The 13,365-nt window shown below is 40.4% G+C and overlaps 1 protein-coding gene across 1 annotated transcript in view; it reads left to right on the forward strand.

The window, feature by feature from the left end:
• The window catches only part of LOC149245365 (DEA(D/H)-box RNA helicase family protein), a 311,539-nt gene that overhangs the window by 78,959 nt on the left and 219,215 nt on the right, over positions 1 to 13,365 (forward strand). The window contains exon 3 of the mRNA XM_089457754.1: positions 11,409 to 11,603. Within this exon, the coding sequence (XP_089313880.1) occupies positions 11,409 to 11,603 (195 nt within the window). The remainder of the gene's footprint in view (positions 1 to 11,408; positions 11,604 to 13,365) is intronic.

Genomic DNA, 13,365 nt, shown 5'->3' on the forward strand with positions numbered 1-13,365 from the left:
GAATCCCAAACTGTACTGTACCTCGAACATAACGAAGTATTCTTTTAGCTGCTTTCCAATGACTTTCACGGGGGTTTTGCATAAAACGAGCAACAAGGCCAACAACAAAGGAAAGATCAGGACGAGTATGGGTTAAATACAAGAGTTTTCCTACAAGTTGACGGTATAAGGTAGCATCAACTTCAGGAGAAGTACAAGACACTGAAAGTTTGACTCCAGACTGAAAGGGAGAAGGGGCTGGCTTACAGTCTTCCATGTGAAAATGACGAAGAATATCACAAGCATACTTGGACTGGGAAAGGAAAATACCCTCCTTGGATTGCAAGACTTGAAGACCGAGAAAATAGTGTAAGTGTCCTAAGTCTGTCATTTCAAATTTCTTTTTAAGGCTGGACTTCACATGGTTTATAAGGTTGGGATCACTACCAGTAAGAATAAGATCATCAACATAAAGAACAAGGATGATAAGAGAGTTGCCCACTTTCTTGGTGTAGACAGTATTGTCAGAATGACACCTAGAAAAGCCAGATTCTAAAAGAAAGCTATCCATTTTGGCATACCAAGCCCGAGGAGCTTGCTTGAGGCCATAAAGGGATTTCTTAAGTCGACAAACAAGGCTGGAGTCTGTTTGTATGAAGCCAATGGGTTGTTCCATATAGATTTCTTCCTGCAAGTCCCCATGCAAGAAGGCAGATTTAACATCCATCTGATGGACTTCCCATTTTAAAGAGGCAGCAAGGGAAAGAACAAGGCGGATAGAGTTCATTTTGGCAACAGGGGAGAAGGTTTCAGTGTAGTCAATGCCTTCAACCTGTGAAAAGCCCTTAGCAACGAGACGAGCTTTATGTTTATCAACTTTCCCATCTGGTCCATACTTGGTTCTGTAAACCCATTTACATCTAACAAGTTTGCGTCCCTTTGGTAGAGGAACAAGATCCCATGTATCATTTGTCATCAATGAATGATATTCTTCATTCATAGCTGCTTCCCAATGTGGATGGCCTGAAGCTTCTGCAAAAGTGTCAGGATCATGATTTACTGGAGCTTGAGCCAGTAAAGAAGAGGCTCTTTCAAACTGAGAACGTGTACGTCGCTGATCTGTAGGATCACCGGCAAGATCACCTGCTGCATCCCGAGTAGCACGGACCCATCTTGGAAGTTGAGGATCTTGAGAAGGTGGGGGAGGATTATCATCCTCGCTTTCATCATCTGAAGAAGAAATGTTTTCAAAAGTAGAAGAGATAGGAAGAGGTGGCACATCCGCCAGACTAGGCTCGCAGGCCGATTTATTTTCATCAAATTTTAAATCTCTTCTAATGATAACATTTTTGGACTTAAATGGAATAAGTCTATAACCTTTTACATCTTCAGAATATCCAACAAAAGTACATTTCTCACTCTTAGGTTCTAAAGCTTTATGCTTTTCATCTGGAATATGGGCCCATGCTTCACTTCCAAACACACGAAAGTGACTTACATCTGGTTTAATGGAACTCCAAGCTTCTTCTGGAGTGATATTCTCTAGAACCTTAGTAGGAGTGCGATTGATTATATAATTTGCACAATTAATTGCTTCGGCCCAAAAACTAAGACTGAGTCCTTTAGATTGCAGCATACAATTAGCCATTTCCTTTAAGGTGCGATTTTTCCTTTCAGCTACACCATTTTGTTGTGGAGTGTATGGAACAGTATGTTGCATTTGAATTCCATTTTCGGTGCAAAAGTTGATGAATGTGTTTTTAACATATTCTCCACCATTATCAGTTCTTAGCTTAAGAATTTGATGTCCAGATTGTTTTTCAACAAAGGCTTTGAAGGCCAAAAATGTGTTAAATACTTCGCTCTTGAGTTTTAAGAAGTATACCCAAGTGCGTCTGGAGAAATCATCAATGAAAGTTAAGAAGTACTTGCAGCCAGAGAATGAAGCAACAGGAAGAGGACCACATAAATCACTGTGCACAAGCTGTAAAGGGGCTGAGGCGTGCCAAGAGGCACGTTTGTCAAAACTGTCCCGATGATGTTTTCCGAGTACACATCCGGAACAAACACCATCTCTGCAAGATACCATAGGAAGACCTGTCACCATATTTTCTTTACATAGATGCTGAAGGGAGCGATAGTTTAAGTGACCAAATCGCTCATGCCAAAGTTTGCTCACTTCATCATTATGAGCAACAAATACTGAGGGAAGATTTGATGACCCAAAGTTGTGAAACTTATACAACCTTGTGGAATCATCAGCAAGACCAGTAGCTAGAATCTGTTTAGGATCTTTTAGATCCTTGATTACAACATCATGAGGTGAAAAGTCAACAATTTTACCTTCACCTGAATGAGTTATCTGATAGACAGATAGAAGGTTGCAGGATAAGGTTGGAACACATAATACATCATTAAACTGACCATTGTCTAGATGAACAGTTCCAGTCCCTACAACATTAAGAGATCTATCATCACCAACATATATATTTTTGGTGTTACAATCATTTAAAGAAGAAAACATGGCTTGGTTTTTGGCCATGTGATAAGAGGCTCCAGAATCAATGAGCCACTCATGAGAATGAGAAGAAGAAGAAGATACATTTAATGCATAACCAGACTGAGATGATTGACAACGACATGCAGAAAGTGCCATTCCGGAAGTTGAAGTTGAAGTAGGCTCCACATGGATGTTATGTTTCTTCATTGCGGCTTCCAAGGCTTCCATCTTCTTAAAGCATTTAGATTCTAAGTGGCCATCTCGATTACAAAAGTTACAATGTCTATCAGTCTTCTTCCATTTGTTTTTATTGGTCTTATCATTTTGCTGAAATGATCTTTCATTTTGAGGCTGAGTTGGTTTAGGACCATTCTTTTGAGGATATGACTTCTTAGGATTCTTTGAATTTGGTTGCTGCTGGGCGGCTAACGCTTTCGTGGAAGAGTTTCCAAGATTAAGAAGACCAAGGTGTAAGAGTTTTTCTTGTTCTCTTATTAAAGAATCACAAAAGGAGTCAAAGGAAGGGGCCTTGTAGTATTTTCCTTGACAAATGAAAGCTTCCCTTGTAGAATGAAAAGTGGAAACAAATACAGAGTAGGCTGGTCCCAACTTAGTAAGGATGGAATAAATAAGGTTACCATCTTCTTTCTTAACTTTAACACCTTCCAAGAGATATCTAAGGGTCTTGAATTTGGACAAGAAATCTTCAATGCAAGAAAAATTATTAGGATCCAAAGTAAGCAACTCATTTTCAAGTTGATGGGCTCTAATTTCATTTTTAATCCCAAAAACTTTAGCGAGTTTTTCTAATGCTTCATGAGGAGTCTCAAGTTCTGCAATGTGGAATCTAAGATCAGGAGAAATAGACATCCCTATCAAACCACGTGCTTGATCTTGTCTATTTTCCCATTTTGCAGCCTTGTCTTCATCTTTTGGTTTCTTCTCTTGGTCTGTGGCTATTCTGAAGAGACCTTTACTTCTAAGTAAATCTTCCATGTAGGCTACCCATTGGAAGTAGTTAGTGCTGTCAAGAATGACTTGGCATGGACTTTCCATTTTTTAAAAAACTGAAGCTGAAGATGCTGAAAGTAAGTGTTCCAATGGATAGATCTCGAAAAAATAGGCGGTTTTAAAAAAAACGGCTCTGAAAAAGGCTTCCGGATGAAGAAGTTATGGCTTTTTGAAAAAAAATTGTTGATGTTGTCGGCAAAGTGCGCGAATGTGCGGGAATGAAAAAATCCGCCCCCACAAAATGGAGACTTGAACCCAAGACCTCTACTCTCTTAAAATAGCTTTGAACCAATTGATCTATACAAAAAATTTGAGAGAGAGAGAGAGAGAGGGGGGGGGGCCTTGGTTTGCGTGCTTGCCTTGAGAAAGCTCTTTTTCCCTACAAAACACAAAACACAAAACCCAACACGAATATGCAAAGAAAAACGAACCTTGCGGCTCGAAGTTAGCTTTAGCCAAAAAACTAGAAATTTTAAAAAAAAATCTCAAAGTTAGCTTTAGCCAAAAAACTAAATATTTTTCTCAATGTTTCTGATTTTCCGAGATCACACTAAGGTGCAGGGAAAAGAGCATACGCATGAGAAAAATCCTTCCTTTCTGTTTCTAATTTGCCCAGATCGCACAGAGTCGCAGGGCAAAGAGCATACGCAGAAATGAAAGGTATAGATCCGGTTAAAAAAAAAGCTAAATAAACCGAAACCGAAATAAGCAGAGAGAAAATAACAGTAAACTGCAAAAAACACTATATACCTCCCGATCTGAAAAATGACGCAGCTAGGGCTACCGGAAACCTTTTCGCGTGAAACGAAAGGGGTTCCTCACTGGAACAGATGCTCCGAACGCAACAGAGCAGTCCTCTTGGCCCGAAAGCAGTCAGAAACAGCAGATCTAGGAAACGACAGCCGCATGCAGTTCTACCGGCTTCAGATTTGGATCACCAACGGACGCGGCCCTCAAATAGCTCTGATACCATGTAGGAATTTACAGGGTAAGTTCCTCAGAAAGAATACCAAAAGGACACCGCTCACAACCAGATCACAGATCAATACACCAGTATTTTTGACGTGGTTAAAACCCTCAAAGAGGGAAACAGTCCACGGCCTGTCCCAACGTGGGTACTACAGGCAATTTATTAATCAAAGAATGAAAATTTACATAAGCTTCTCTCATGCACGGATTACCCGAACAATGACCCTCCATGCGCTTTAAATAGAACTCATGGACCAATCGGGTGTCAAGCCACGGATCAAGTGTCGGTAATACCGAGGAGAGAATGAACCGTCGGATCACTACATATCGTGACCGTCGGATTGTAAGTTACAAAATGTACAACGATAAAGAAACACACTTTACCTAACTCTATACCTAACTCTATACTAGACCAAGTTGAACTTAACTATTTCCTATGTGTCGGAATATCCTAACAGTTTCAACCAATTCTAAACTGAGTACTAAAATCTAGGCAGTCAAAACAACTTGCCTCTATAAGCTAGGAAACCAATTCATTCATTAAATGTTTGCTATTTCATGAATGAATCTTCTAGAATAGGTAAATAAGTGTCATATCAACATGAAAATACATTAATTACATCAAAGAGGGTGAAAAATCCCATCCCAAGTCAAAACTGGCCAAAGCTGGGCGAATTCCTGAGCTGTAGGTGAAAAATTATGAAAATTGCCTGATAGGTCGCGCTTCTTTGGAGCTCCGTTTGAGGCACTTCCAGGTGTCCAAATGAGGCAAAAGTGGGCTTGTTGGAAAGGTCTGGATGTCTACTTTCCAACCCAACTGGAATTTCTGAATTTGGTGGCCATTTGCCCCTCCAAAATTGCAATCTCCCAAGACTGCTCCCTGTTTGTCAAAAAGGTGGTAGAAAGTCAATTTTTTCATTTTTTTGACCTTTTGGAGGCTCAAAACTTGATGAAATCTCTTGGTAATTGCTGAGCAGGTGTATCTTTGCATGACAAATCTAGAAATGCTGAGTTTTCCCAAAATGAAGTTGCCCATCGAATAGGTCGCACGCGACCTATCAAGGAGAAAAACTTGTTTTTTGCCCAAAAATTCATAAGTGAACAAAAATGCTCAAATTTTTTTGAAATTTGTGTTGTAGTGAGGTCATTTAATATCATGCTCCTTCAAGGAAGCCTCAGCCAAGATGTGGAGGGGATCGGGCCTTTTTCGTCGTTTTAGTGCCTTGGCCAACCGCCCTTGAATCACCTTCATTTTCGCCTTGCATACGTGCATTCGGGCCCAATAGTGGTTTTTCATATTTCGGAGCAGGTCCTTATCTTGGTTGGCCTTTGCCAGCAACCTCTCCAAATGAGCATTGACTTGGAGAAGCATAGCCTCTCGAGAGATAAAATCCTCCCATGGGATACCCTGCTGTTTTGACTGTTTAAATGCTGTTTCAAGGGGACAAATAGCACAAGGGAAATGTTAGGGAAGGGAGGCTTTGAAGAGAAATCGGGAAAAATATATGAAATAGGGAAATAGGGAGTTAAGGGGAATCATGACACACATATCATCATACAATTCCATTTGTAAGGATGTTATGGGAAGTAGGGTTTAGGGTTTGATTCTTGATTTTTAGGAATAGGGGTAGGGTTTTAGGGGCTTTTGATATTTTGGTAGGGAGATTAGGTAGAAATGATATAGGAGGTGGTAAAGAGAAGTGGGGAAAAAGTGGGGTGACAAGGATGACCTTGAAACAACAAAACAAACCATAGTTCTACAATCATTTTGACATTCTTAAAGCAAATATACATGAATCTCTCATTTCAACTTGATGGCATTAAAACACATTTCCCATGCTCATTTTTCTTTACCAAGCAAAATACTTTGATGATCAGAGGCCTACCTGCAATCTTGAAGCAATTTGGGGATGTTTGGGAGTTTACTGGCGGTTTTTGTAGATGAATTCCCAACAGGTCGCGCGCAGGTGCTGATAGGTCACGCGCGCTCAATAGGTCGCGCCAGTGTAATTTTTCAACTGGATGAACCCTCCTGATAGGTCGCGCGCACCCAACAGGTCGCGCGCTTTTGCAGGAGGCTTTTGGAGGCCTTCCCGGTGTCAGAATCGGGTGCAGGATAGCTCGTTGGAAAGGTCTTTGAGTCTACTTTCCAACCCAACTGGAATTTTTCAATTTGGAGTTCATTTGCCCTGTCAAAAATCAAATCTCCCAAGACTGGTCAAAAAGTGCCAAATGAGGCTGCCTCAAGGAAGAGTGCTGTTGCAGTCAACTTTTGAATGCCTTCCTCAACCCCAAATTGAGCTCATGATAGCTCATTGGAAAGCTCTTTGTGTCTAGTTATCATTTTACCCATCAAACAAATCATTTGGCCAACCAAGCTAGGAGAAAACTTGATTTTCCCAAGGTCACTTCAGAGGTGTCTTTGATTCTCCTGAGGCAACGGTATTCTTGACATTTCTCTCAAACCATGACACCTGTGCAAAAAGTGAAGGAGGTTTTTCTTCTTTGGCATGTTGTGGACAAAAACTTCTCTCAGTTTCCCAAAATTCATCTTTGATTGCTCTGAAACATCTTTTGAGTGAAACTTATCCCGATGTGTGGAACAAGGGATTTTGTCGAAATGAAGCGAAATGAAGGGGATAAGGGGCTTCTAAATTTTTGGGGAAATTTTTGGAAGTAGGGAGGGATGTTAGGAAGCAGGGAAAAGTGGAATCTCAGAGATTGAGTGAGGGGAAGGGGTCCAAAAGGGCAAAACACAGGCCCAACCTAGAAAATTGCCAGGCTGTAGCTAGAAACTAGGGTTTGTGCGAAAATGAGGAATTTGGCGGATCTAAGGGATGGGAAACATTTAATAAGGTATATGAAGGATAGGGGAAAGTGTATGAACATCAGGATACAAGTTTTGCCGATGATTTGACCATCCAAGAGAAGTTGGTTTCAAAACCTTAGGAGAGGAAAATGACCTTACCTAGGCGCAACTGAAGCATGAACAAGGTGTAAAATGACTCAATGGACACTGACATGATAATGACAACCCTACGAATGATGATAGACTCAGCTGAATAGTGACATAGATTGACATTTGGGTAACTTTGAAAAGAGTGAGAGCAAACCCTAGACCTAATGCCTAGTGACCAAATTTTGCTTGAAGACTCACTGAAATGACAAAATTTGACCTTGACACTCTGCGACCACTTTGTAAGAGCATATTTGATCACTGGAGGAAGGCTGGAAAGACTGACACTAACAGTCACGACTGCCCTAAATGTAGTCACTAAAGACTAGGAAACCTTTGTCCAAAGAATCTTGGGCGGGGCTTCTCTTCCCAGTTGGGAGGAGATGTGGGCAGCTCTTCGATAGGAAGAGATTAGACGATGGACAAAGGCGGGAAGCAACAACAAAGGGGTCAGAATCAAGGAGGAAAAGGAGGATGCAGCTCTCGCATCAGCGTGACAGTAAGGGTACAAAAACGAAAGAAGAAGGACATATCCAAAGTCAGATGCTTTAGATGTGGAGAAACTGGTCATTCCACCACGCAGTGCCCTCAGAAGAAGGGCAAAGAAGAGAAGTCTAACTCAAAGGTTGCTCTAGCGAAAGCTGACAAAGAGGACGATGATGACTGCGCCATGAGTGCTCATGCACCTCTAGAGAAGAGGTGGGGCGATATTGAGCTATAGTCGGGAGGACTACATAATGGGCATGATCCTTGAGGTGCCCAAACTCTGGATCACTTACGGCTACGGGAGTCCTTAATGATAGTAGCAGAATGACGAAAGTCAGTTGGTGCGAGGGATGATGGAGCAACAATAGCAGAGCTAGAGTGCCAAAGTTTGAAGCAATGTAGTGGAGTGTTGCAGTAATGCGGAAGGCACAAAGCAGATGCAATAGCAGAGCTAGATGTTAGAAAATTATATATTACGGAGCAATGGAACACATAAATTATTGCAGAAATATAAACACAGAAAACGCATAAAACAAGAGAGACACAGATATACGTGGTTCACCCAGTTTGGGCTAAGTCCACCCTGAATAGCCAGTCCTTCCTTTCTATTATCCAGCAAAATGAAGAGACACAACCTACAACAAATCCACTGTAATATCCTCTGTTTTCTCTCACAGTCTCACCTTTCTATTTCTTGCTCAAAAATTCACATCTATATCACAGCCTCAATACAATGAATGCCCTCATACAAAGAGAGGGGTTGCCTTCTAAGGTAAAAAACCCTAAACTAAACATAAGTTTTACTGTCAGATCATCCGCCTAATGAACGGCCCAGATTGACTAGAAATTACTATACTTTTACAAGGCAATTTTACATATGTTTTTAGCTTCAGGCCGCCAGGGGACCGCTGGCCCTTGGATCCCCCAATCGGGGGGGATCAACCCCCCCGGACCCCCACGAGGGGGACAAGTCCTCCCTGCACCCCCCCGCGTGGAGGGGTGTACAAACTTCCTGGGGTATACATCCGGCTGAAACAAAGACCTCTGAACAATCATGCTCCACATCCAACACTAGAGTGCCAAAGTCTGAAGCAAAGTAGTGGAGTGTTGCAGCAGTGCGGAAGGCACAAAGAAGATACAACAGTAGAGCAGTAGCATCAGAAGGTCAACAAAGATTAGCAACAGAGGTAGCTTCAGCGTCAAGGGGCATCTAGACTGACCAACATGTCAGCTTTTGGGTGACTTTTCAGTTTCTTACTTCTTAGTAACCGAGTTGTAGTTAGCAGTGGCAGTGCTATGGGTAGAATGATGCAGCATATTGAGAGGGAGCTGCAATACAAATACAACAGCGATATTGTCATGGGTAGCAATGTAGATTGCAGCCACGTAGTGGATGAAGGGCAACAGGCCGAGCATTAGCAGCGTAGAGGACCAATGTCGTGGATCACTGTGATACTTCTGCTGGAAAGTATTGCTAGAGCACATTACTCGCTAAGAGGGAGTGTTGATTTTTTTGGGTAGCATCGGATGTGCTCTAGCTCCGAAATTTTGTGGAGGGGCTAGAACACATGAGATCTCCAAGATCCAGAAATTGTTTGGAGAAATTTCACCCAGAGTGCATGTTATTCAAATAATTAATTATTTTTAATGGTGCCTAAGTTAAAACTTAGGAAATTAAAATAATTAAAGTGAATTAATGTAAATATGGGTAAGAAGCTTCTAAGTGACAAGGATCAAGTCTAATTTAATCTTAGCTGTTGGTTAGAGATTAGATCACGGCCGTTGATTTCTCAACAGGAAAAGTATAAATGAAGGCTTGGGGATAGTTGGAGAACACACACAAAGAGATTGGGGAAATCGATTTTCTGAGGTGAGAAGTTCTCAAGAGGAAAATTGATTGCGGAGACTTTGTAGCTGAGGGGTAGGGATAGTTCGAGAATACTGACAGAGAGGCGGAGAGAAGCTTGTGGAGGCAACGCAATATCCAGGAGGATTGACACTGGGCTAGTCTAGGCCCACGCAGCCTTGACGCAGAGCTAGAAGGCCAACACTAAGGAGAAAGCTGCCTTCCACGCAGAAAGCCAGAACTGCCGGAACAACCGAGAAAGCTGATGTAGTGGGCAAAAGAGATGTTGCAGAGCCTGTTAGGTTGATGCAGGGCCTACGTAGGGCCAATGCAGAAGTAGCTGAGGCTAGCCAGTTTTGCTGCCAGATCAGTCGGAATCTGCCGGGTGAAGTGAGGTAAAACTCACTTAGATTTTTACCATTGTATTTCTCTGTCACTGGTTTGCTGGGAGGGAAACCAACATTTGTATTAAGAACTATTGTTTAATAATAGAAAACCCTCAGAGCTGCTGCACCGGTTTTCCTGCATTGGGTTTTTCCGGGGACTTTTAGTCCAAAAATAAGTGTGTCCTTTGTGTGGTTGTCTCATTTATTTTCCAGTACTTGATCTGTATATTGGTTTAGGCTGCTTGCTTAAATATTTTCTGAATAATTCTGAAAATAACTTGTTAAAATGAAGAACATAGGTAGGTAATGCAAATCAGTTTATTGCAGTAGGATTTCTGATTTGTTAGATTCAAAAATTTTCAGTCAAAACCAGCCTCTTGACTCACATATATATTGGGCATTCGTTGACCTCATTTTGGAATCATCACACATCTCATTCATTTGACCAAACACAAGAAAATCTGTTCACACGTGCGAGGAGAAAGTTTGCGTTGACCCGCTCATTTGACTTCTGTTGACTTGTTGTTTCTCTCTTGTTTGACCGAGTTTTTGACTGAAGTTTGAAAGCTAAAATTTTTGTGGTTCGTTGACTGTGTTTGACTAAAAATCTATCTCGGTTCTAGGCGTTGACTGAGAATTGCCCGCAGGTCAACTATTGCACTTTGACTGAAGTTGACTGTGGAAATTGCAGGCCAAATTTCAGCCCTTTGAGCAGTAGTGTCAGGCCAAAATTCAGCCCTCTTGTTCTAGTCTTGTTTGCTACTAGAAAATCAACATATGGCTGATGCAGGTGGCGGAGATATAATGGCACATTGTCATGGGCTAGTGGCGGCTGTCAGGGCCAGATGGATGAGAAGAGTAGGAGAAAAGTTTCCCCTATAGGATTACCCATTTTGGTGGGTAACAGGGCTTTTGGGGGTAACCTATCTTAAATTCATGTGATCTCTACTATGGAGTATGAATCAAATTTTACCAATAATCCTGCCCAATTGGATGGATTGGCGAATTTTCGATTTTTCTTGATTGATTAAGGTGAATTTGGTATCCTTGCATGTGATTTATGACTTGTGCAATTCTATTAAAAGAGTGCACATTGGATTTTGCATTTTTTAGTGATAATATTACTTCTGGGATGTCGAAATATGTTTGATTGAACATGTGATGACATTGGTATTTTTGCTGTACTTTTTTGAAATATGCATATTACAAGTTAGTTGAGTTTCTTGTAAATGTACATGCTTTCATATGCATTTGTTCTTTCTTATTTTGATGTAGGCTATGGCTTACAAACATGTTTATGAAGGACAAAGCTGTATAATTGCTGAGCAAAGTGGATCAGGAAAGACTCTAGCATATCTTGCACCTCTAGTACAGCGTTTGAGAGAGGAAGAACTCCAAGGCAAAAGCAAATCATTTTCCAAGAGCCCGCGTGGACTGATTCTAGTACCTACTGCTGAGTTGGCTGCTCAGGTTATTCTTTTGCAGTTACTTCCTTGTATTATTTGTCAGCTTTAACTATTCCCTATCATTATCTCTTTTTAACTTCATGAGGTGGTAGGTCTGAGAGGGTGAATCATTGTATCTCTTTGCAATTTCATATTTGGCTGTAGCGTTGTATCTAGTTCATTAGAGATGGAAACATCTTAAATAATACAATGCTTTTATTCATTTTGTTTTGATAAAGCTGTCTTGAATTTGATTGGATTGTTGTGTACAATGCTTTCGGTTCATCTAATTGTCTTATCTTTTATTCTTAATAAAGTTACAAAATTATCAGTAGTTTCAAGGTAGTCTGCTTTATAAATTATCGAAGTGCTTTTCTTGGTCAACTGTGTAAACCTCTTCGTGATAAGCTTTGCAAGTTGTATGTGAAGCCTTATGAAACATAATGTAATGACAAGTGTACAAGGTCACATTAAAAGTCCTAGTATCATGGGGCTTGCTATCTTGTGGAAAATAAGCATGAGTAAACCGACATTGATTTTATGTTCTGTTACATGAAATGGGGAAATGAAAAATGGTTCTGAAAGGTGCATCCGCTTTGGAAACTGCTATTTGAAATTTCAGGAATTTGCTGAAAATTTAAGTAGCTGTGGGCAGTATTTTTCATTGCCAAGCAACGGAGAAAATTCAAAAATTAAAGTTTGACCAAGTTGGCCTCATCTTCTTCAAGTCAGCCCCATGTGCTAATTAGCCCTCCTCACACACATAAATAGGGCATCGTTGGGATTCATTTGGAGCATTATCATGACACAATTCGATCTGCAACTTCAGAGAGACAGCACACGTATGAAAGAGAGAGGAAGCTTCTTTTGACCTGCGTTGGCTATCTTCTTTGGAGCTGCTTTGACTTGGGCAACTCGGCATCTAGTTGACTGAGGTTTTGACTGTGTTGGAGGGCCAAAAACTTCAGACATACTTTGACTTCGCTTGACTAAGATTTCATCCTTTTTTTGGCTTGTTGACCAGTGTTGACCGCATGCTGACTGGAGGTTTGACCAAAGATTTTGACTGTTTTCTGAGGCTACTTCAGGACCAAATTTCGGCCTTCTGTTCAATCACCTCAGGGCTGAAATTTGGCCTCTCTGTGCAGACTGTAATTGTTGACTAGAGTTGACTTTTCTCTCTCTTAGTTGACTGGTTTTAACTGGAACAGTGTTGAGGTCAGATTCATGGAAAATTTTAGGGGCTAATATTCGTAGGTGGCCTAATTTTCCACTATTTTTCCAAAAAAAAGATTTGCCGATTTTCCATTTTTTCTAAAAATGATTCGCCCAAATTTTACAATATAAAATTATTTTACCTTAAGAATCACCAAGATTATATATATATATATATATATATATATATATCATTATAAATTTGAATAGTTTTACAAATATATCAATAAACATTTTATAGTTTTTATATTAAAGACCAATAAGATTTGCCAATGTTTTTAAACTTCAAGATAATTTTCCATCTTTAAAATTTTCCCTGGTCAGATTTGAATCTTGTTGGAATATTCGTTGATGTACTATTGATGAATAGAATCTCTCTCTCATAAGGAAAGAATTGTTGGAATTTCCAAGTCTAACTGTTATAAATCTTTCATGTACTTTCTGATTTATTTCTGCCTGCTTGTTCTGTTTAATTAACAAGTTATTTACCATGTAAATACTGAAAATAAATACAAATACATGCTCAACACATTATAGATCATCAATTGAAGGAAAAACAAACACACAAGTGA

Source organism: Pinus tabuliformis, chromosome 7 (genome assembly GCF_031772625.1).
Source record: "Pinus tabuliformis cultivar Carrire ecotype Pingquan chromosome 7, CPIR1, whole genome shotgun sequence".
Classification (NCBI taxonomy): domain Eukaryota; kingdom Viridiplantae; phylum Streptophyta; class Pinopsida; order Pinales; family Pinaceae; genus Pinus; species Pinus tabuliformis.